General features: G+C 34.3%; 1 protein-coding gene across 4 annotated transcripts in view; it reads right to left on the bottom strand.

The window, feature by feature from the left end:
* LOC135832466 (uncharacterized) overlaps positions 1 to 25,322 on the bottom strand; it is a 57,122-nt gene that overhangs the window by 6,000 nt on the left and 25,800 nt on the right. For all 4 annotated transcript variants that reach the window (XM_065345727.1, XM_065345728.1, XM_065345729.1 and 1 more), the window contains one exon: positions 2,058 to 2,258. In XM_065345727.1, coding sequence (XP_065201799.1) covers positions 2,058 to 2,156 — 99 coding nt within the window. In that variant the 5' untranslated portion in view covers positions 2,157 to 2,258. The remainder of the gene's footprint in view (positions 1 to 2,057; positions 2,259 to 25,322) is intronic.

The following is a 25,322-nucleotide window of genomic DNA, read 5'->3' as shown; positions in this document are numbered from 1 at the left end:
TTTAACTTTGCCTATTATAGGGTCTCGTTTAGCATTTTGATTTTCATACGTACGTGTTTTGTTACATAAAACTTGTTTGAAAGGGGGAAGTTTTGTGTAAAACTTTTTTCAAGCTTCATAAATTTTGTACTCGTATAATCGAAATTTGTTATTGTTTTAGGATTTTTAATTCATACATTAATTTTTTTTCACCTTCATACCTGAAAAAATGCTGGAACATTTTTTTTTCTTACGCACTTCAAAATTTGATCAAAACTAATCAAAAGAATTTCTCTTGATAACGCTTCTAATCCTCTGTTGGGTGAAAAAATGAGCACAATATCAACTCGAGTGATTTGATATGATCCTTCAACATCACTAAAGAAATTTACTATGAAAAATGTTCAAAATAGATAAGGCCTTTTCTCTTTTCCGCAAATGCAAAAAATATGAATGTTTTGTCAACAAAAAATTTTCGACTTCGTTAATAACCGGAGATATGCAACACTTACTGAGTTTACGCAAATACATTTGCCTAACAGTTACACCGCAGGGACAATCGCATATTCTACGAATGAATCAGCATTTTACAATATTGTATTTTTATGTAAAAATCACTATGAGCATTGAGCACTGTAATGATTAGAAAATCGGAAATTGGACCATACAAATGAGAATTTAATCTAGAATATTTCAAATATGGCGTTAATAAAGGTAAAAGTTTTAAAATTTTCTCTTTTCAACTCATTCTACTACGAAAATGTTTGTAGTAGGTTCATTTTATCATTTATCAAATTTTTCAATTTAGATGAAAACAACCATTTTGTGAAATAGAAAAATAGAGTTTGAGTGTTGCATATGCGAGGGCGCATACGGAAAGGGACCTACCGACCAAAAAAAAAAAAAAAAAAAAGTTCTCTGAAATTGTTGTAGGGACCCTTTACAGAGTTCCTACAACAATTTCAGAGAACTTTTTTTTTTTTTTTTTTTTGGTCGGTAGGTCCCTTTCCGTATGCGTCCTCACATATGGTTCCCAAAAGTTCTCATTTTTATCTCAAGCTACCCTCCATCGTCCCTCTTCGCAGAATTGATCGGTGTAAATTACGATTATTGCAACACTATGTAACATTTTAATACAATCTAACAAGGATATTAGACCAATTATGAAAAAAATCTACACGAATGAAGTTGTCAAAGCTAAAATTGCCTACATGACTTCTAAAATTTTAGTTTTATCCAGATTGGATATGTTTTAGAATAACCCAAATTGTATAAAATTTGATAATCGTCGTCAGGTTGAATTCCAAAAGAAAAAATCTTATAACTAGTCCAGAATTTATAAAAATTACTGAAAGCGACTGTTTTTATCCGTATTATGCTTTTTTGGAAAAAAAATATGAACAATATTGATGATAAAAACATATTTTTGAATTTTTTTTCTGTACCTATTTTTTTTTCATTTCAAACTTGCATAACTTTTTAACTAGGTTCTTAAGACAAGAGAAATGCACGTTTCCAGTAAGCCCCTTTGGAAAGACCGTACTTTTTTCTTCAAGAAACATTGATAGGTAAACAGGAAGACTTTTTGAAATTTTCAAGAAGAATGGCGAAAATCATCAAATTTTTGAACAGTTATTTTCTAGATTATTCTTTCATGATATGGAAAAATTCTAGAAAAAATAAGCTATCCCACGCCCTAAACGCGCAACTCTTTGCCTATTATAGTTCTCGAGTAACCCAGATTGAAATTGCCAAAAAAAAACAAACTGAAACACAAAATTTTTCGTGCGAGCATAACGCAGCCCCTTCAATTCTTAAGGTAGGCAAACATATATTTACTTGTGCTCAGCATGGTTGCCTAATTACCAGATTGAAGAAGGTCAGTCACCTAAAAAACACCCTCTATTACGAGTAAGTTATCTCCGAAAATGCGCTCAAATTGGGCAAATTTCAAGTTCTTTCTCAGAAACTTGAAAACAATTCTTAGATTTAATGTTTTGATGCATTTAATAGACATTTTGTACATCAAAAATGAGAATCTATTTCTATTATTGAAATAAAAATTGAACATAAATCACCTGGGAATAAGTCTGCTGCACTAACTGCGAACAACTATTCAAAGGAGAGTAATGCCCGTTGATACTAGAATATTGTTGACCAGCGTACTGATGTAACATTCCTCTAGCTGCTGATAAAAATCTATACCAACTGCCTTCTTTATTCTCTTCCTCGCAGACTTCGCTATTCCACGTTGAATTGTCTTTTAAATCGTCCAAAATCTAAAACAATAAAAAAAAAAATTCAATAGGTAATATCATTTCATAGAAAAATAATTCGTCAGTGGTATGAGTATGATGGATTAAAACAGGAACCCAATGTATAGGACTTCATTTCCGTAAAACTCGAGTCGCTTTTAAGTATATTGAAAAACAAAGCCGAAAACGAGGAAAATTATACTAGGACTAAAATTTTCTCACGGAAAACTTCTCCATCGTTTCGACTTTCGACGCTAAGGGGTCAAAGTTATAACTACGAGATGGATGTTTAACGAAATTCATGATGTTTTCGCCTCGTGTTGAAATGTTTATCTCGTTAGTGGGCAAAAGTTTCTTAACAATTCAAAAGTATTCTCTCAATGGGACCTTTCATCATGTATGAAAGCTTCTTAAATGATACGGCTCGCACGGCATGCTAACTTTTTTTTCTCAATAGGTTTCCATCATATTTTGACCTATACATTTCGAACTTTCGTTCATCTCGGTTGGTATTGGGGCATAGCATACGTTCTCATCCCACACACCACATTGTAAGATCCACTCAACAAAAAACTTGTACAAAATGATACTTATAACGAAACCATATGCCTATCAAAATGAACCAATAAAGAAATCTCGACAATCTCGTGTGAACGATAGTTCTGGCGGTACCATTAAAAAAAGCCCACGTGTGCGCCGCACCAAAAGTACGAGTATAATGACTTCATCGATTCTCTTCTAATTCGTGTAAGTACGTAGATGTTAGATGACTCAACTGATCATGTCAACTGTCCTTCCAACTTTCACAAGGCAGGACAGGGAAAGTAGGGAAGAGGAGAGGAAATGAGCCTATAATCGTTCAATGAAGCAAATCGGTAGGTCTACGAGTTACGAGTAGGTAACAGATATCAACCTACATGAGTAAATTTGGTTCCTGTTTACTATTAACAATCCCTAATGAAAAAAAATTCCTCAGTGAAAAAGCGACACACGTACTCGTAAAATTTGACCGCGTTATCGAACAAATTTAAATCAATTGTTGCTGCTTTTCTTATCAGTCAGCTGAAAGACGGCAAAACGCAGCACACCGTTTCCATGGCTACAGTTGCTATTATCAACCAATAATGCGCGCGTCGTTGCGTGATATGAAATCATTTTGCCGCCAAATACGTAAATACCTACTCGTCAATGTGATCAGTGTTACCAATATTGCCAAATTTTTCTAGGTTGCACTTTCCATTCCCACCTTTTTGATTTAACAATTTGTTTTTTTGAACGAGAGTAGGAAATTTCTTCAAGTGAATTTTTTTAAAAGCATTGTTTACATTCGTTGCAGCCAAGGTCAAACTTGAGGAAATTGCCACGCTTATTTTGGTTAATGTGCTCCTTAAAGTCGAATTTTTCTACAGTACCTACCTAGTTGTGCCTAGATACGTATCTTCATGAATCTATCCTTAATCGGAAATTGGTCATACGTTGAATTTTACTTTAAATTTGGAAACGTACGAGAAAATCGAGACTTCATAAGTACTTGAAAATTGACGAAACAAAAAACTGATCCCACACTAATTCTGATAAGATTGCCTCAGAAGCAATATTTTGAATGCAAAGTTCCATATTTTCTTTATGAAACGTCCTCCCTTTCTGTACAATTTGAAGTGGCCTAAAATGAAGTCGAGTGAGAACGTGAGAAAAAAAGTAAGAAATCGATATCAGCAAAATTTACATTTATCTATGATAATTTTAAATCGCATTTAGCTCTTCCAAAATAAGATGCTGTTAAAGCATATACAGGGTAGTCCAAATGTAAGTTTCAAAAAAAAAAAAAAAAACGAAATTGTTTGATGAAGTTGAGCTTTTTGATTTTTACTCGCAGTACCTACTCATTTCCGAAAAAACCTCTCGGGAAAACTCTACCCATCCGGAGGAAGAAGACTGAATCTGATAAGGTCAAAAAATTGACTGTATCTATGCAAATTTGATTTAATCTGCGCTTAATCTGAACAAATTAAATCGCATCTACTTACTCATAAAGGGACACTTATGTAACCACGTAACCAGATTTCGTAAGCTCAAAGTTCTGATCTGACTAGACCTGATCAAATCCAATTATTTTTGCATGGGTGATCACCAATCATTAGGGTGGATTGCGAAAAAAAAACGCTGTAGGATTTTGACCATATTCTGCAGTGAAAACCTAGATTTTTGAGTTGAATGTGTCTTTAAAAAATGTCGGCTCCGTATGTAAGATTTGAGTCCTCAAAGAGCAGAAATTCTCAAAAAAAAATTTCAACGAACTTATTTTGGGAAAATGGCACAGTCTCAAAAGATAGTATTTAAGATTCTGTTCTGCGCCGACCTAAGCCATTACCATCAAAATTCAATACATACCACTTTTAGGGTTCCACTGAGTGGTTGAAAATTTGCAAATCGCTAATTTTTTGGTAAATTTGTGTTCTGAAAATGGTTTCTTCTCAAACATTTCGCATCAGTCGAGCCAAAATGCGGAAAGATATATGTACATATAATGACTGAAATTGGAGAAATATTTTAAAACGCAAGAGTGCCAATTTTTTTGGTCATTATTACCAATTTCAAAGAACTGAAAAAAATTGATAATTTGTTGGCTGTTTTTCTCGAAATTTTGAAATTGGCAATACATAACACCTTCAATTCTGAAAACATTTATCTACTCAATTATTTCATTTCAAGATCATTTTTGTTTACCTCCATTTAGGGAATGACTGTTTCCGAAAAAAAAAAAAAAAAAAAAAAAACTATAGGTAGGTAATCATTTTCGAAATTGCCAAAACCACGGCCCTTTCACACGCAGAAGTTTGATGGGACATCTTGTATACAGTGTTACAGTATACATATTCGACATCAGCTGATGCAGTAACTATCTTCTTACTATTTTTATCAATTCTCAAAGCCTTGTGGTTATCACACTCTAGATATGTGTATTTTTTCTTCCATACTTTATCACTAATACAGATAAGGAAAATATTTCTTTCGCTGCAGTAACTTTGTTTTTAAAGTTGAAGTTTCCATTAGAAAAATTTGCTTTGAAATTGTCTCAAATTTACCTACAAACGTACATTCAAAATTGAAGAAGTTGAAAAAAAAATGTTCTGTGAACACTCAACAGTCAAGATCTCTTCAAAATTGAGGAAAAATCACTGATACCGGAATCTGAAATTTATCACGAACAGTAGATACGAACATAAATGTTGAAATATTTCCGCGAATTTACCGAAATTTCGTCACAGGCATGGTATATTATACTCGTGTTTGTAGTATCGTGGAATGCAACACTGATTCGTGAAGTTCGCAGCACTGGATACATGGTCAATAATTCCATCGTGCGACATTCGCGTACACGTGAAAATTTTCCTTCTATATCAGTTCTATGCACTTCCACACGATGATAAATACTATCTTGTCAAAACGATATGGAATTTTTTCTCGTATCTACAATTCAACTCGACGTTGATGAAAATGTTGCCGTTAAATCAATTAAGTCTACGTGAATAATTAAATATCAGCAAAGTAACACTCTACGGTACCGTAAGGAGAAAAAAAAACAATTAAAAACGACTTAGCGGATCAACTTTACACCTCTCCTTGTTGATGGTCTCCAGAGAGATGAAATTTAATATTTAGGTACCATTTTAGGGCACAGCCAAAAAAAAATTGAGAAAAAACTACAGGATTTTCTAAGCTGCTCCGTTGTAGTTTCGCGTTAAGATATTATAATTAGACATGACTTGAGTAAATTGCGCCTTATTTTTCCATACTCTTTTGCCTACGAATTGAAATTGCGATCTTTAATCCAGGTGGTAGGTATTCATTTTGCTGAATCGGAAATTTACTATAGGTATAGCACGTCTCTTTTTACATGATTCTTTCTCACGATCTGTGATCGTAATGAATAGGCATGTAAAATGCCAACTGCAGAAAATACCTCCAAGTTAATATATATATACCTTATACCTTGTCTACGACGTAATAATTATATCATCTCGTATAAATATACATATGTACAAGCAGAGCTTGCACAGTCATCACTACATTGTATAGCAAAGCAATACGAGATCCTTTTCCAAGTATTCATACTACCAACTCTCTGCTGAATAATCTACTTAGGGTCACATTTGCGACGGAAAATTTCTCAATGACAAAGTGTCCTAGACGAATAAGCAGTTTAAAGCAATACGAATTTTATACCAGCCATGAACTGTACGCAATGCTTTGCAGCTGGCAAACGAGAAAAGTGAAAATTTTGCAAATTTTATGTCTGTGAGAATATAGCCTCAGTTGTGGTCGCTTGCGGTGTCAGAATACACCTACGGATACAATGTCAGCATTCTTCGTCAACCGAAGTTATTTAATCGAGAAGATAGTCTCATTCTCGAGAGCTTGTCTAGTGACTTTATCCATTTTATGAAACATTATCACGCCTTTACCTACACAGTACCTATACCAACATAAGCCCATTTAGCCCAATTCAAAAACGAAATGTGATGGGAAGAGGACAAGGAGTAAGTCACCCTCTCAATGTTTGCAAAAATCGGCTTTCAAGTCAAAGAATTACATAAATTTGGGTTTCATCTGATTGGAAAATGTTTGAAGATAATAACTTTTTTCGCAATGGAACAACGATAAAAATTGGTATTACATAGGTGATACCTTAGGTACCCAAGAAAGTGCTTGAAAAAATTCAGGAAAATTCCATTTGAAAGCGAAAAAAACAGGAAGATTGAATTTTCAGAAAAATCGTTTTTTTTGTTCAATTTTGTGATTCCATTTTTTTGCCTACTAAGTAAAGGTAGTAATTTCATAGATTTTCTGATGGACAAGCATGAGGAAATTTAATATTACAAATTGTTAATTCGCGACGACGGATTGAAAAAGTGCAGGTATTTTTGTATGTATAACTTGGAAATTTTTTTAAATATGTAGTCTCGTTTAACTATCCGAAAATCACACAAAATATTCTCCAAGTAGGTATAGGTATACTTAGTCTAAAATCGACCACCTTCCGCACTAATTGTGACAATTTTCGAGTCATCATTGAGCCTTCAGCGAAAGTTGGCTCTTTCTACATTAATTTAAAATCGCTCCACAAAGTGTTGTAATCAACTTTTACAGGTTAAAATTCAGTCAAATTATGCCTAAGTTCGATATTATTGTAAATCCAAGAAAACTGGCAGAAAGTGTACCTATTTCTTGCAATTGGAAATAAGTTTTTAAAGGGTCCCAAAATATCGCCTATTTTTGTAGCCGATTTCATTTAGTAAGTATGCTTGAGAATTATCAATTTTTTCTGGGAACTTCAAATCGGTGTAAAAGCGGTAACAATCGATTCAGGAAGGTCGACTTTGTAAGTTAGTGGAGATAGGAGTTTCGAGTAATTTTCTGTAAAAAAAAATGTACGATTTTAGGATTTATTCCTAAAATTCAACATTTTAAACGTGCTCTAGATCGGCTAACAAATGATTGCAATCGACTCGGGGGGGGGGGCTGATTCTAGTTTACAAAAAGCTTCTTCTTGCAGACGATTTATTCACCAAAAATTGGAAAATCAACTCATGTTCAGTTTTAATTCCAACGAAAAGTTGCATTTTTGGTACAGAAATATTCTGAGATCCTTAGAACCGAAACTCTAGCTACACCATATTAAATTTATTTTTGAAATTTCGAAATCATTATTTCAAATTCAAATTCAAATTTATTCAAATTCAAATTTATTCAACATTATTGGTACAAGACATCTTAGGTACTACACAATTTGACGACACCCCTATGCGCAGGCGAGCGGGGGCCATCAATGAAAATTTGTTTCAAATCAACTGCTAACCACTAAAAGCTAAATTTTACCATTTTCAGCCAATCTGAAGCTCTCGAAACAAATTCACCCTACTCTTTACCCATAGACCTTTGATTAGGTATTTCAATCATGACAATTTTCGAATAAAAGATCTTCAATTCGGCAAAAAAAAATAGACTGTAAGTAAGTCATCGAGTCATAAGGCCATTTTTCTATTACACTATGAATTTCGTACTTCTTCAAGTGAGTAAAGGATTAAAAATATAAAAACCGGTTACAATAATTGCCAGAGCCGGGAAAAAATTGCGAATTGAAAAGCTTGCCATCGTACTTCTAATTCAGCGCGATAAATTAGTAAATTCCGTTCTTGTTTACAAACGTTTAATTGAATAAGATAGGATGCTGACAATTATATACGGTACCTTTTGAAAAAAAACGTATTATTCGGGTTATTTTTAAACGACACAGAATCGGACTCCATCAATAGAGTTAACCCTGCTATAATCAAAGTGTCGACTATAATATCGTGCTCGTATTTACTGTCGTACATCTCGTCGCACAATAGCACAAAGAATCTCGCCTCAAATCTTCTATTTCCTGTCGAGGAAATTTTTCGTCAGACTTTCACGCGTCTTTCGTTTCTCCATCTGTCTCCCTAATTCTCCAAAGTCTTCGCCTAATGCATCGGTTCATCGCACTGGTAAATGTTGACATTTGATAGGTCAGTTTGCACATAGCTCATTTTCTTAATACATCGCCTCTCTAGCATTACATAACTTCAAAAATAACGCTGCACAATACGAAAAATTGTAGCAATTGTAAAAACTTACGTAACAACGAGTCTGCGAACTTATATTGTCATTATACGATGCAAAACAAAGCCCTCGTCTCCCAGCGTACTTTTTTCACTTCGCATTCCGTATCTTACGTCAAGAGGGTGTTTTTTTTTTCTTTTTTCATTAAAAAATAAACATAAACGTCAACTCTTCAACATCGCTATACTCGCGCGCAGTTCATAAGCAAATGACCTAAAGTTTTGCAATCAGCGAAATATTTTAAATTCATTCGCCCAAACGACAAAGTTTAACGAAAACGTATGTTTTTGATTATAACTTACACCCTCGTCTTCATTACCCCACCCGGCGTGCCGAATTCTGCATTAATTCTTCGATCGTATGTGTGTATAATTTTCTATCTCCCCAAACTGAACTATATTTCAACTCGACACGTAACTTTCATATAAGTACGTACATTGGATTGATATGACCAAAGAAATTACTCCACAGGGTTAATGAACGATTATGAAATGAAACAGAAAAGAAAAAAAATACTTCTTTAATCCCACGTCTCGGACTTTGAAAAGGTATCCATCGTTTATCATGGTTCTTTTTCACCTTAGCGGCGTGGCGTTTTGTTATTTATTAGCTTGTGATTTGAACAATGTTACGAGTCGTTTTTTTTGCTTTGTTGTACCTACCTATTCGACGATATCGAATTTTCTTTTTTTTGGAAAGCGTAAAAAATAGTACCTAATCGATAATAAGCAAATTTTTTATAAAAGAAAGAAAATAAGATGAAGGAAAAAAAGTACGAGTTTTTGACATAAAGATTCGCGATTTGAAATTGAAAATTCTTACCTAGCTTTTCTTACGTGGGTAGCTAGGTAGGTGCCTATGTGTTAGAAATGTTGGCTTTCAGTCCGGTTTTAACACTCAAAAATTTCGCAAAACGATATCGATTGACCGTACAGTTTTGAAAAGGTGGAAGAGAAAAACACTTCTAAAATTGGCACACATTCTACCTTTTTTCGATTATTTTTAAAGCTTTTATTCACCTTTAATCTTCTTCTACTCCTACATTTTACTTTCAGAGGAAGAGAGGCGGAGGCCACTTTCGAGCTGAAAAGATCAAATAGGAAAGAAGAGCCGATCTAGTGTGGTATTTACTAGAACCTGCCTCAAGAAATTTGCTCTCACTAAGATCGTTTATTCATGCGTGTGAAAATTTTTTTGCGATTTTTTTTTGCTCTCATTCACTAAAGTAATATTTTGAATAAAAAAATGTTCATTGTGAATACTCAATTTTTGCGTCAGAATTTTTTTCAACTGCTCCTCTTTTCAGAAGAAAGCTTTTCCCGGTTCTTCAAACATTGATCATTTCTCTGTACGGAGCCTTCCCTCCCCTCATAAATGTCGGAAAAATGATTTCAAAAAACACTTGAAACAAAAGTAGGTAGGTAAGTGAATATATATTTTTTGAATTTCAATTAGGCGTTATCTAAATTTTACGTTACCTAGATGTAAATGCCCCAAAAAATTGAAGGGAAAAAAATTAAACAATGAAATAGCAAGAATTTTTTAAACATGTAGGGTTACTTCGTTTCAGTCAAAATATGTGGCATTCCGCCGGCAAAGGGTCCATATGGTTGAAACTGAGTTATTGCCATATGTGGTAGTACGTAATGTACTCGTAGACTGTGGGAAATCGAATAGAAGTGATCCAAGCTCGAAAGGTGCAAAAACCTTTGAGGAAAGTCATTTTCAATTTCAAAAATGCAAAAAGTTCATTTTCAAAAACTTTGAGAAAAATTAATTTCAAGTTTTTGAAGCTAAAAAATTTGAAATTTCCGCGTACTCAACCAAATGACATTTATTCAAAAAAAAAAACTTCAGATTCAATTGTACACCCCTTATACTATAGCACGTGATGGCAGGCAGCTGAGTGAATGGAAAAAAGCAAAAAATTTGGGTGATTTTTCTCCTTAATTTGTGACCGTCCGGATGGGCCTTGTGCTAGCGAAACACCGCGCCATTTAAGTAGGTACATATGTTTTAGATAATGCCATTTTAAAAGAAACCCATGGAATAAAAGAAATTTTCAAAAAAAAAACAACAGTCAGCAACTCATCTTTCAAGTTCCTACTTTATTTATCGAGAATCTGATGGTTAAATGAAGATTTTACAGGCTTAATGCGAATTTACTCCTCCACGCTCCTGCAGAGGTATAGAAAAAAACAATGTCTGAAGATTTTGCCCAAATTCCATGGAGGCCTCCAGTTTGAGTGTTGAAAGTCATCAAAAAATTCTAGTCCCGAGGATGTCATTTTTGAAGCAGATATTTGTGTTCTCAAAAAGGGTCAGTTTACTGATAAACTTCGTTGTAATTTATAGCCTATGATTCTTCTCGATCCTCAAAAGAGCCATTTTTATTTCGTTTGCGCGATTTCAAAATTTTATTGAAATTTCAAGGATCAGAAATCACATGCATCAAATCACTTCCTCCAGGAATCAATTTAGGCCTGAAGTTTGATGATCCTTGTTTAATCATGCTCTAAAACCTAAACAACGTGAACTTTGAACTGAAATCCAAACCGCGTCAGTCGTCGCCTCGTCGGTTGACAACACGAATCGGAATCAATACCCTCGATTAATTAATAATACCCTACCTAGCTAAACGTATATCTACTTCTATTCGGCGAACATGCAGTCTCGCAGTGTAACCGGTTCGTAATTGTCATTACTGAACTTTACAAATACGTCTACGGGTATGGGACGCGGATGCGCATCGCGTTCGCCGCGGACCCATAATACGCGTTAATTAAAAACGTTACGCTAAACGGAAAAACAAAATATTGAGATTGTAAAATCGCCGAAGTAGCTACTGTGTTTGAAAAAAAAATCTAGTGCAACGTTGCAACACATCAGTCACATCGCCGATACATTACACATACACATATGTACATAGAGTAGACTCAGTGATGACGTATTACACAACGCATGCGCGTCTCCGATACATATTCATAAAACAATAAGTATAGGTATGAGCAACACATAAAACCGAATGCGACATATAGTACAATAGCAGGTAAAGGTAAAACTAATAATAAAATAGTAATACCGATGGAATAATGCGACGCTAGGCTATGCTATGCTACACAAATATACGCCATCCTCAGCGCCAGGTCGCGTCGCGCCGCCGTCGTACCAATGGCGTATATTATATCGCCTATACGTATTACTGGCCCCTAGAAAAATTTTTCCTCCAGTGCGTTTACAGCGGAAATCCGCTCATACGTAATTGTTGAAATTAAAAGCGATTGATAGATACTCCCTTTTTTAAAAATACTGATTTAGTTCATAGCTGCCTTACTCGTCATTACAGATACAGAGTAGGTATTGTACGGGTGTCGTTCGGCTGGAATAGCAATGGTGAGAAAACAGTTTACCAATTATGTACCCGTAATCAAGAGAGATAACCGTACGATAATATTTTGTAAGACAAGTAACCAGTTGAGGGTGGGGTTCAGAGCATCGCTGAAATAAATGTAAATGATGTATCAGAATAAAAAATTGGAGATGCAGTTTGTATTTTACACGTCCGTCAATTTTCTCACGAATCGCCTCAAACTGAGTAGAAGAATAAGTTAAAGCCCCTATTTTGATCTTTTAGGGATAATTTACCTACGTACATTAGGTACACTGAAACTACTGTGGATGGATGTAAGTATCTGCATCAAATACAACTTCGCTCAAATTATACAATTCAGCTATTTGAACGAATTAAATTTTTGTAGGCTCAAGAATCTTAAGGTATCTTAGAAATGAAAAATATTTTAAATTACATTTCAATTCTTCCCTTCCTTTTTCGATTCATTTCTCAAAAAATTATTTAAAATTCGTGATACTACCTACCTATCTATACGGTACCCACCTATACTGGCGAGAAAAAAGAAATAAAATCGTGCATCAGAAACATAAACATTGATTGTTCAAAAGTTGAAATAAAACTGGAACTTGTATGTACTCGTAAGTTGGAGGGAAGTCATCAACCGAAGTGTAGGGAAAGATCTTAAGGTAACCATAGTAAGGTTGGATAATCGAAACGAATGAAGGCAAAGGAGAGAGGCTTGCAACAATGAAGTAACTCGTTTCTCCAAAAAAAAGCAACAGTGATTTTCAAGATTTTCATACATTTTTGCCATTTTACATGAAAAAAATTTATAAGAAGAAAAATTCCAACAACAAATTTTCCTATCTCTGACTGAGGTTTAATAAAACTTTTAATACAATAACGGATTACGCAATTTTAGCTGAAAACATATTTTCACGACGCATTTCAAAACCCCAACATTTAAAAAGTTTAAAATTTGCTTATCTAAAAATTGAACCTCCGCAACTTTAAAAAAAACGGCTTTGCAGGTTTTTGGACTCATTATTTCGATCATTTTTGTTCCACAAAGTTTTCACAAACGTATTTTGAACGGTTTCGCAAAAATCCGCGAAAAAAAACGTATTTTTAAAGAGTTTTTGAAGAAATGAGCTTCTTTCAGACAAATTTCTAATTCAACTGGTAAGTAATATTGGAAGAAAACGCTCATTAAAACACACATTTTGGCGATTTTTTTCAATGTAGCTTTCCTGAGTCCGGAACGACGGCGATTCAAAGTTTTGTTTTGTCAATTTTTCCGCCCTCTTTTTATGGATTCTTCAGCCAAGAATACGTTTGAGAACCACTAAAATTTCATCGGTGAACTTCTCAACGGCGGTTGAAGGAGGAAATCTCAATATTTCTACACAATGACCATCCCGGACAACCCATTTTGTTATCTAGAGGATCCTATTTAAAAATATGCGAAACAAACCAGTAGATAAGAATGCACTTTTTCAGATTTAGGCCCTACGTTTCTTTCTGAAATTTCCAAAAAAATAAATATGTAGAATGAATCAGAGTTGATAAAATTGAAAGAAAAAAATTCTCACGTCTGTGTCAGAATTGTTCAAAATAAACTTACTGAAGCCCCCAAAATTGAAAAAATAAATAAAATAAAAAAATAGGACACAGGACTCTTGGCAGGAAATTTTTCAAACACTTTACAACATTTTTTGGGAGGGAGGGAGGGAGGGAGGGAGGGGGATAGGTTCAACATTTTACACGTGAATTTTCGCTTTTAAGGTTTTTTCAGAAGGATCAAAAATACCTTTATCATTTCAATTTTTATTGGCTAGGTATTCTGCAAACACTATTTTTCACTTATCCAGTATTATGAGGTATTCCAAAAAATGGGGGGGGGGGAATTATGATATTTTTACCATAGTCAGTTTTTCGAATAATTGTTCTTGAAAAAATTGAAATCAATATACTTATCAAAAATTACTTTAAAAAGCGAAGCGAAGCATAACATGTTTAAAAAATTTTCAGTTCATAAATTTATAAGATTATTGAATCATATTTTGAAGCCATTGATTTTGATTCTGAACACCGTGTGATCCCAAAAAAGAAACTTGACTGCTTCAAATGGCTATAGATTTTGATATCCATACGTATGTATAATACATATTTTCTTCAAGCCGCTTTTTGTCACGCTTCTCATAGATTCACAAAGCAAGCTTTTTTTTCAAAAAATTGAAAAATTCGTGCGATTTATGAAATGATGAGTTATTGCGAGATTCAGAGGGTTTGTATTTAAAAAGTAAGTTGAAAACTTGAAATTCTAAATCAGTGTTATCAAATCACAAACATGCCCACTTGAAGTTAATAAATTGGGGATTCTCATTGTCACAAAATGACATCCCTTTCGGATAAGTATATTATTACTCCTGTCGGTGTTCTGTGAAGATGAGCATCACTCCAAGTAACAATTCCTAACATCAATAAACCTTGTTTTCATTTTCCTCTTCCTACTCCTTCTCCATATAACACTACACAAGAAACACTTTTGAATGATTTTATCGCTCAATGTTGGAATTTCACATTTTTGGCGAAACACCGAACAAATACATACTATATCTAGGTACCTAGATAAAAGATTCGACACCTCTCTATTGGCTGATCTCTTCAAAGTAACCTTTTCGGTTACATGAAAAGAATCGATTTTCGCGTTTTCGCAAATTACAAACTCATAAGCACTTGATTTACGCACAATTAAGGTATGTCAAGAGGCTTCGTAAGGATTTACGATGGCGTTTAATTACGCCACTGATTAAAATACGAGGTCACTATAGCGACTACAATATACGTAAAAACCTTATCGAACATGATAATTGAGATCGACTAGAGACTATTACTTACATACGTGCGCTATACCACAGTTTATAAACAATTCGCCGTGAACTTGTCTCAAAAAAAGAGGAAAAAAATTTCCAACGCGTGTCACGATGAAGAAGAAACCTAACAAGTGTACGACAAATATAAACAACCCTATGAAAAAGGGTAATTTGAAGTTTGGGTCAATAATTAATGCAATTCTAGACAACAAAAGAGGAATATTATCCGGGTATCTTGTCTCGGTGTTCATTGTTTTTACGACATCATCATCGTACACTTTTCAAAACAATGTTTACTGCTATCTGTACAAATGTACGACATACGTATCCTTTTACACTCCATTTACATGGTGTAAATTGAAAATACAAAATTATACCGTAATGACTGCCCCATAGTCCCTTTTTTTTTACATTCTTTACCCTTCGCTATAAACGTTTTTTAACACCCATGACCCGCGTAGTTTCTCAATTAAAATTATAACTGTAATACACCTAACCGTTTTAGATAATTTCTTCTCTTCTTCTACCCGTTTCCCTGCCTCCAGTCTTCTTCGCATCTATTTACATATACGAACCCGCGTTCATGCACCTTCGTGGAGGTACCTAGACCTAGTACACACTTTCCACCCATTGTATTGCGTAATATATAGCAATAACCTTCAAATTGATTGTTTCGTATTCGATACTTTTACGCTGGCAGTTTATAGCCACACCAAGACTTGGAGGGACATAGTTCATATTATGGAAACGCTATCCGCAGCGTCGTGAAAATTCCTAATAATAAGTACTCGTAAGTGCGAGTAAACACCACCGTAATCATCACTCTTCGAGGCTAGGGAAGGTAATTTCAATCCGTCGTCAGTGTTTTTTTTTTATACGTATGTATGAAGCTAATTCTTGATGCCGCGTTGCCATATCGTATGTCGCGTATTATGGTTTTTTCCTTCGTTTTTTTTTACAATTTTTCATTATTCTTATCAATATGGCGAATGAGATCATCGTGTTTCTTGCAATTTGTTAAAAATAAAGTACGCAACCTAGCTACACAGGCCATGAGTACTGAGTAAGTATGCTTTTCACATAGCACAGGTCAGGACATGAGGACACACAATCATCTATCCTTGAAATCAGCTGTAAGACACAAGTCTCGAATTCGAATATACCTACCTTTTAATTTTATCACTGTCCAAGTGTCTAGATGTCTTATAAATTGAACCGAATGAAAAGTGTGCTCAAAACCAAAATGTTCATTCATAGACTTACCAAAAGATAAGAAAGGTCTATCAAAAGAGGAGTAAAACGAAAGGCAAAAATGTATTGTAGACAGTAAATGCGAATAATAAGCAGAATATAGGCAAAAAGTGAAATAAAAAACACCCTGGATTTTGACAAAAATTGGTAAGGAAGTTTACTTTGAGTGAGAGACCACCCAGAATGATTTCGAATCTCTTAGCTGTACAGGGGGTTGAGCCAAGGGTCTTCAAAAAAAGGTCATTCAAAAAATATCGGTTTTTGCCACCTTTTGGGAGTATTACCTGTGCAGTACCCCAATCACTTTCCCCTCCCCTCTGAAATTATGTGATTGAGTTTCTAAATCTGCCCGAATGGTTTTAAGATGTGGTACCAGTATGTACAAGCGATTTAAAGATTTATGGATCGCAAAAATTACGATTTTTCCTCGAAAATGGCAAAAAACTGTTCTTCTTTTGTCAGCTGGTCAGCCAAAATGAACATGACGACAAAAAGATGAGGACAATGGAAGTGAAAGTGGTCCATAAAAACGGAAATTTGCCCATAGTGTTGTACTTACTCAATGGAGGTAAATCGTATACTCAGGGCTGGGTTTTTCTAAAATTAATCAATTCGAAATCAAAGGAGCTGATATCTCCCAATATTGGAGGAATAGAAATTTAAAAGATGTCTTGGAAAAACTTCCGATGAAAAGCGATTGAAAAATAATATCTTTGATTTCGTTTGATATCAAAAATTTTTAGCATATACGAATTAATATTAATTTTTGTTCTATATTTATCAAGTTACTCCACCCAACTACGAGTGAACAGGCAACTAGGTACGAAGTACTGTACTAGGAGTAGGTACCTCTACCTACGCGCTAAAAATTTAACACGGGTAGTCAAGTACGTTATCAAAATTGGCTGTAAACTTCAACTCATTAAAAAAATATCACCATTTTAGGTATCATTTTTCCTGGAAATGTCCACAAATTCCAAGTTATATGTAATACACATGTTCACTGAAATTGTAATGTTATCAGCTTCTTCTCGAATCCCGTCCAGGAAAAAATTAATACGAATAAATCACGTTTACAGTCGTATTACTACATCAATACCTCATGCAAAAGAAATAATTTTTGGAGCATTCCAAAATAAAATATTTTTTAGTTCAATTTTTACACACTCATCCAGATGAGAAATTTATCCGGGCATTAAACGGTTTTCCAGCATAATGTAGAAAAGTAAATAAAACAAAACAAAACTAAACAAAACACCAAGAATATTTTGCGCCAGCAAGCATGCACTTTCCACTTCTATCAATTAAGTTTCGCCAATTTTCGAAAACATGGAGAAAATTGCCCTATAAAATGAGCAAAGAATGTAAAATGTAGAAAAATGAAATACTAGTATCGGATTATAGGGTTTTGAGGACGTTGATTTCAAATTCATCAACTAAGTAATTTGCGTTTTTGACCAAAAATAATCCTACTGGAGTGAAGAGAAAGAGGTTCAAAAATTCAAAAATCTCGAAAAATATAATAGGTATGGGTACCAAATAAAAGGTTTTTGAAAATTCAAATTCATCAGCCATTTGCCCCATAGACAAAAATTAACCCACACGGGGAAGGAGGAGGTACAAAAACCAACGATTTTGAAAAAAGCAATACATGGGTATCGAATTATAGGTTCACTCAGATTATTTCTTTGACCCTTAATTCCAATTCGTGGTCAAAATGGTCTTCAAAAATGAATTTTGCGTCCTTAAAAAAAAAAAAACAGATTTGATACCCGTTATTGTATTTTTTTTTTAAATTTTCAATTTTGTGTCTATCTCTCTTTTTGAGCCTGTTTTGGGGCGTTCTTAAAAACCCAAATTTTGACACACATTGTTTTATTGAAAAGTTTCAATTTCGAGCATCCCTATTCCCTTCTAGGGCTCCTTTCCGGAGTTTTGGGTGAAATGGGCTACAAAAATAAATTATTCTGTGCCTTTAAAAATCCAGATTTTGAATTGAATTTTTTGACAATTTTCAGTTTTGAACGCTCTCTTTTGGGCTTCTTTTTGGGGTTTAGGATCAAATAAACTTCAAAAATTAATTTTACTCCTTCAACAATCCAGATTTGATAACAAAATTGTATCTTTTAAAATTTTCAATTTTGACCCTCCCCTTAGAAGCCCATTTTGGGTATTGGGGTTGAATGATCATATTGAAAGTCAAATACATAATCAAATCCGCGTTCTAAGAACCGCCGTAACCACAGTTTCAACTTTCCAAGTGCAAAACTCTGGGTTTGTTCGTATACATTTTTCACGTGAATCATCTATGTGGTACCTAGTACCTAACTATAGTCAGCATTTTTTCAAACAAGGAGTAAAACCCGATTCTTGAGATGAGAAAGACATGATTATTTCCAGAAAATTCTTCATTTTATACAATTATTTTATAAAAATAAAGTTGAGTTACTGCTCTAGGAAAGCAGAAGCGAAAACTTGAAGATATGAAAGAATATTTATTTAGGATGAGAAGGGAATTAAAACATGAATGGATTGGTGATTTGTTGAAAATACGACCTTATTTCAGAATTCGAAGGTACCTAATATTATTAAAAATAAGATGGTGGCAGCTCATCTCAATTCAAAAATTCTTTCAAAACGTCAAAATAAAGTAAAACCATTGTACTTTCGCAGTTTCGCACTCATCATACAAATCCAGCAATTTCCCTCAAAATTATTTGAAATGAAAATTCCGATACTTACTAGTATTTTCCACATGTGATAAGAGTGATATAAATTCAAAAGAAAAAAAATCAAAATTTAAAAAACTTGAATTTTTTAGTTAAAAAATGAGGCTAATACAAAATATAAGCTAGATCACTTCTCCTCCAAAAAAATAGCTTAAAAAAATTCATGGCAGTATGATTATATTCTGGACCCTTCTACGACCAAATTTTCATATTACTTAATCAAATACATGCACGTAGGTGAACAAAAACTCCCCATATTTCTCCGCAGTATCTCATGACGGCATTACCCATCTCGTTTTCAAACTATCGCAGCATTCGCAGCAGTTCCATGAAATGATTCAAGTGAAATGATGAATACGTGTATTTCTGCAACTGTCCTACGTTTCTGTTCTCTCCGTTTCAGTGGTAGAAACGTATGAACGGTGACGATCATTTACCGATGAAAATTTTCTACGTACGCGCTTAATTTTCTATTTTAAAAAATGTGAATCATTTCTATCGCACAATGTCGAGTAAAAGGAAAAAATTATAGAAGATTTTTTTTTTACATCGTGTAATTTCACACAGTTACGTCGATAGGTAAACAATACATAGGTATGCACAGCTTCAAGTTCACATTTAAAGCGAATGTTTTAATGACAGTACAAATCTTGATCATATGATAGGAAAACATATGGTAACGTCATTTTATTTTTGAAACAAAATTTATGAAATAGATTTCCATTTTTACCCACCATATGTTGTTTTGCGAGGCTTACTCGTAGTCTCTCTGTCTGCTCACCTATGTGCATATAGTTACAGGTACATACGTTAGCAAAGCAAATACCACTTGTACAGGTTTAAATTACCTTCAAAAAAGACCACGTATTCGATGGTGATGATGATGAAAACATTTGATGTGAAATTTTCGAAACAGGAAAACTAGAACAGCAACGCGACACCACACCAGTGGTAGACTGCTGTGTGAAGTTCGCATACACGAGTTAGTAAATAATTTACCAAAAGCTCCGAAATTATAATCATCATTAGGCCGCATTATTAATTCGGCGCTCAATTAATAAGTTGACAAAAGGTATTAAATCAAACAAAAGCGTGTTAAACTTGACGAAAGAGATTTCCTCGTATACCTAGCAGCTCGTCTTTCAGAGGGCATATCGTAATTCGTAATACCCCTCTTGCGTGTATTCTCCTCTCATAAGAGAACACACAGCACAGAAGGCAAGAGGCAACCAAACGAGATTATAAAATTACACAACCGAGTGTATTTTCGATCAACGATGTTTCTCTCAAAACTAAAACGCACGAGAACATTGAAAATAGCAAATGAATTGGAAAATATACTACAGCTACACGCTGTAATGGGATAAATTACGAGGATCAGTTTGGTGAGTGGAAATGAGACGATACGGTCTATGTTGCGATGCAAATTGCAGCGCATAAATGAAAATGAAAATTACCAATGGGTTGAGCTCGATTACGTTGACGTTGGTTTTATCGCCGCATCAACTTTCACCCCCGTATCGTATCCGCACCGACCGACTACGATAGGTTCATTTTCGTTAACGTAATTTTTACCCGGCGTATTTCCACGCTGATAATGGTATTTTTATGGATGTGAAAATTGAATGCCTCCTTCGAACGCATTCTAAAGCCAAAAACAAATTTCCCGGAAAAATTATTTTTCCAGTTTTTCCGCGCCTATAAGGAAAATTATAACAGGAATTTTTTCAGTAAAAATGCCAAAAAGTTAACACTTTCAGTGAATAAAGGTGTACGAGGATAGCATGAAAATATGGCCTGAGCGTGAAAAAATCGATAATATGGGCTCATTTTCAACGAAGAATTCGGATCGGTTCCAAATGACCTAATTTCAGTACAGATCTAGAGGATACCTAGTCCTCGTGTAAACTTGAGAATTTTTTTTGATTTAGTTGGCTTCCAACTTTCCCTCCCCCCAGACATGTTGGCTTACCTGTACGAAGCCCTTTGAATTCGAGAAAAAAAATCAGACCGTAAGTAATAACGATATCTCTAGTGGCCCTTCCTCACTTTTTGAAGTTCGAATAATCATTCATTTCAATTTACAAATCAAAAAGATTCTTAATTCAGGTGAATTTTCGTAGTTTCCACAAATCCGTTTTGAAAAATAAGGGGGGGGGGTCAGAATCATTTTTTGAAGCCCATTTCTCAATGACATCCAATTCCAGAGTTGAAAAAGTTGGCACTACGTATTGACAACAAAACGTTTAAATAATATGAAGAGAGCATGCAGCTTTTAAATTTGAGGAACAACTCCCTCTCCTCAACTTACTTTACCACAGATTCTTCGTGCACAACTATTTTTGAGATTATTCAATTGAATTTTTCAAGGAAAAAATTCTCTAATTGAGCAAATTGAATCTTTTACTCTTTTTTCCACTAAATGTACCTATTTCTTTGATTTTAGAGTCAAAAAAATTAACAAGATGACAAAATACGCAAAAATGAATAAAATCCTGATTTTAAAAAAAACAATTTGGAAAAAAACAATAAGAAAACCTTTCGAAAAATTAAGTGAAATCCAAAGTTGTTTTAGTTTTGCATTCCATGTTTTGTATTTTGACGAATTATTGAAAAACCAAATTCAAGTTGTTCATGTGAAACGTCAAAATATGTTTTGAGAGAGAGGAGAAACTAAAAAGTTCGCACTTCTCATTTGTCAAACAAATTTTTTGCAATTTCAGAAAAAAAGATGAACTTAAACTGGCAGCAACGAATTTAGGAAAACTGTTCTCAAGTCGATAAATAGACTTTAAATTGAAGGTGCCCAACTTCTCCTTCTACTCTCACCAATGAAATCTTCAGTAACTTCTAATGCATTTAGTACACATCTGCTTGATCTGCTCTGCTTCATGCATCGAGTAAAAGATGCTTTTCATAAGCAATTTAAGAAAACATCTCTACTAGTCTTCAAACTCAAAACAAATCTGCAAGCAAAAAGTGTGCAATTTCACTTTCGTTTACGTATTTTAAAATTTTTCTCCGCTCTTATACCACAAATGTCGAACAAATTTTACGACTACAACGATAATAGCACAGGCATAGGCAGTGCCTACATACAATAAATTCTAAGCGTACGTTTCAAAGTGACGTAAAATTTTATCGATAATTTTTCACTTCCCAAAAATGACGTATGCTACGAGCACCTAAGTCTAGGCGAAATTTCTAGCAGAGGGCCGATCTGGGTCTCGATGACCTTGAATAATGATAACGCGTATTTTGAAAGCATATAACATACCATCTGTGGGCCACGAACAAGCAACCTGGTCCAAGCAGTGTGATCTACGAGTAATACATACTATCATCGTAGTAACGTACAGTACGCAACCCTTTTAGCTCATCCCCTCGCACTTCATCGTTCGTCCACCAATGGGACACGTTTTCAGCGAGAGAAAATTCTCTCTTACTGCAAAATGGCCAAGATAATTTCATCGAGAAAATTACATCAGAAAAATAATTTATATTTGTTTCGAGGGAGTTGTGACGTTATATATAAGGGGGTTAGAAAAAAAAGACGGATAGAAAGTTTCAAAGTATTTTCATCCCAAAAGAAAATTATTTTAGTGCACCGTTTTGCCGCAGAAAGCTGAAGCTGGGCGAGAAAATATGTATATAAAGAAGGAAGTATAATAAGGAACCAAACCAATGCGTTTAAAAATTATCTTGGGAATTGTACCACGCTTCGTAAGGATTATAAACAAATTTTGCTACAACCTTGACCCCTTTTAAAATATTTTTAAGCTCGAGTTAACCACGATTCGAGTTCGTTGATCAACGCGAAATGCTTTCAATTCCACAGTAGGTAAATACATCTGCGAATTGAAAAGCGAAACTCGGTCGATTTTTCTTTTCTTTAATCCTTGGCCCGACTTATAATAAATTTTAATACGAAAGCGAACGCGTTCAAAAGAATATCTTCATCAATTGATACAATTCTATAGAGAAATTCAATTAAAAATAGCCTATAAATGGAATAATAATAAGTCGAGTATAAAAACACTCGCTGCTTCTAAAAATTTGAAACTCGATTTTTTGTACAACTATCTATAAATGAGAATGGTGTACATGTACTTAGTGTATACAGTATTTTCGTCATGTAGACGATGACCCCAGCGAGATAAGCTGTGTTGTGTACATGTATAGAGGTGTTCCCTAAATGAGTTAACAATTCAGATCGAGGGGGAAAATATACCGACTCGTAATCATACGAGTCTTCGGCCGGAAATCCTGGATACTGCGATAAATATGCATTTTTTATTTAATCTCTTAAATGTGATTATTTCACAAATTCACTCATTTAGACTTATGATTTAGGCAAATGTGGTTTTTCAACAACTCCAAGTGTAAGCACACTGGAAATTTTAAAAATAATTGATACATATACACATAGGTATAATAAAATGTGCCCATAAGGTTTAGTATAAGATTCTTGATCAAAAATTTCAATTCTCAACTTTCTGGACCAGTGGATATCAAGAAGAGATCCAAATGAATTTTGAGTTACTCATAAAATAATTTGAACTTACAGTGAGTCATTATGGTGTTTTAATCAAGGTACTGTTCTGTTTTTAATCGGCTGATCGACTGATCGCACAAAATTTACTAAGTATTTTGAACCGTTTTGGAGACGTGAAGTGTTTCTCGACATGAAAAAATGTTTAGGTACCTATTTATATGTATTATTTTAAGGTGAAATTATAGTTGATTGATTTCAATGGGATTTCCCATTTTTATTGTACTCCTACTTCAACTCACTGCTTTGAAATTTTGGCAAATATTGAACGTTTTGAGATGAATTTTGATAAAATATTTTGAATTGCAGAAAATTACGTTTAAATTTCAAATTTTCCACTGATTTTGTCGACAAAGCTGAAAAATGCCTAAAAAAAGCTATCTTTGTAACTTTGAATAAGTAGGTATACTTTCTAAAGGGAACAATTATTTACGACCAAATGTTTGTCTACTTTTGATTCAAAGAACCTGTATTTAGATTGGTGTCTAATTGCGGTCTCCCTTTAGTTATCAATTCATTTTTTCGTGCGAAAAGTGAATAAGAGGAATTATGATACATTTATTTTATTGCTTATGAAATAATTCGTCGAAATAAGTAAATATATTTTATTACATATGACATGCTGCTCCTACGTAAAAACGAAACTGAGAATGATGAAAAAACGAGAGGGAGCCCGTAATTAATCAGACACCCGGCCGCCTGTATACTCGTATCATCAAAATTTCAATCTTGGTGGCATTTTTTGCTACTTTGGTGCCTTTTTAATGGAAGATAGAAAAGCTATTTTGTGAATGTAATATAATCGGCTGAACACATCTACGCCACATGCCCACAAAATAAAACACGCTTTCATGTTTGTCCCAATTCCGAACAATTTATATCACCGTCGTAGTATCGTAGATAGGTAAGGTACATACTTTGGCACCTTATCGAATTGAGCTAGGAGGCTAGGACACCCTGTATACGCGAAGAAACGACATTGTATCGACCATCGTCACATGGAAAAATTCACCCGATAACGGTTAAACATTTTTTTCAAAGAACTTCCCATTCTCTACCCTTCTCTCATGCTGACAAGAATAGATAATAGAGATATCTACATTTTATGTAAGTAAACTCAGTAAAACGAATGAATCAAAGATCACTTATAGAGTAACATTAGAACATTACACTTAGGGCCGAATTCATAGACGTTACTTAAGGGACACTTGGCTAAGTGGTGAATTTTGATGCAATTTTTCTCACGAACGAATAAAAATTTTATATTTGTAAAATGATAAATCAACACTTCGGAGTCCAATCTCTCAATTTATTCAAAAACAAAATTTCAAAAATTCAATCACGCTTGGAAAAATTGCTTTAAAATTCACCACTTAGCCAAGTGTCCCTTAAGTAACGTCTATGAATATGGCCCTTAGACTCTACGATTCCAGGCAAAGGATTAGGTAATCTATTATACCTACTGGTTGAATAAATTCCACAATTGAAAAAAAATTGGCGCAATTGATAGAAAAAAAGTGATGGATAGTAAAGTACGTGTAAATATGTATGAGTACGTTTGAGTACGTGACACATTCGTGTACAAACTAGTCGTACCTAGTCGGTGGAAAAATTACTCGATAACAGTTGGAAAATTTACTTCTGAAAGCCCTCCCTCGTTCATCCTTCTCTGACTGGTAGCGA

This window comes from Planococcus citri, chromosome 1 (assembly GCF_950023065.1).
Source record: "Planococcus citri chromosome 1, ihPlaCitr1.1, whole genome shotgun sequence".
Classification (NCBI taxonomy): Eukaryota; Metazoa; Arthropoda; class Insecta; order Hemiptera; family Pseudococcidae; genus Planococcus; species Planococcus citri.
This window is presented reverse-complemented; position numbering and strand designations above follow the sequence as displayed.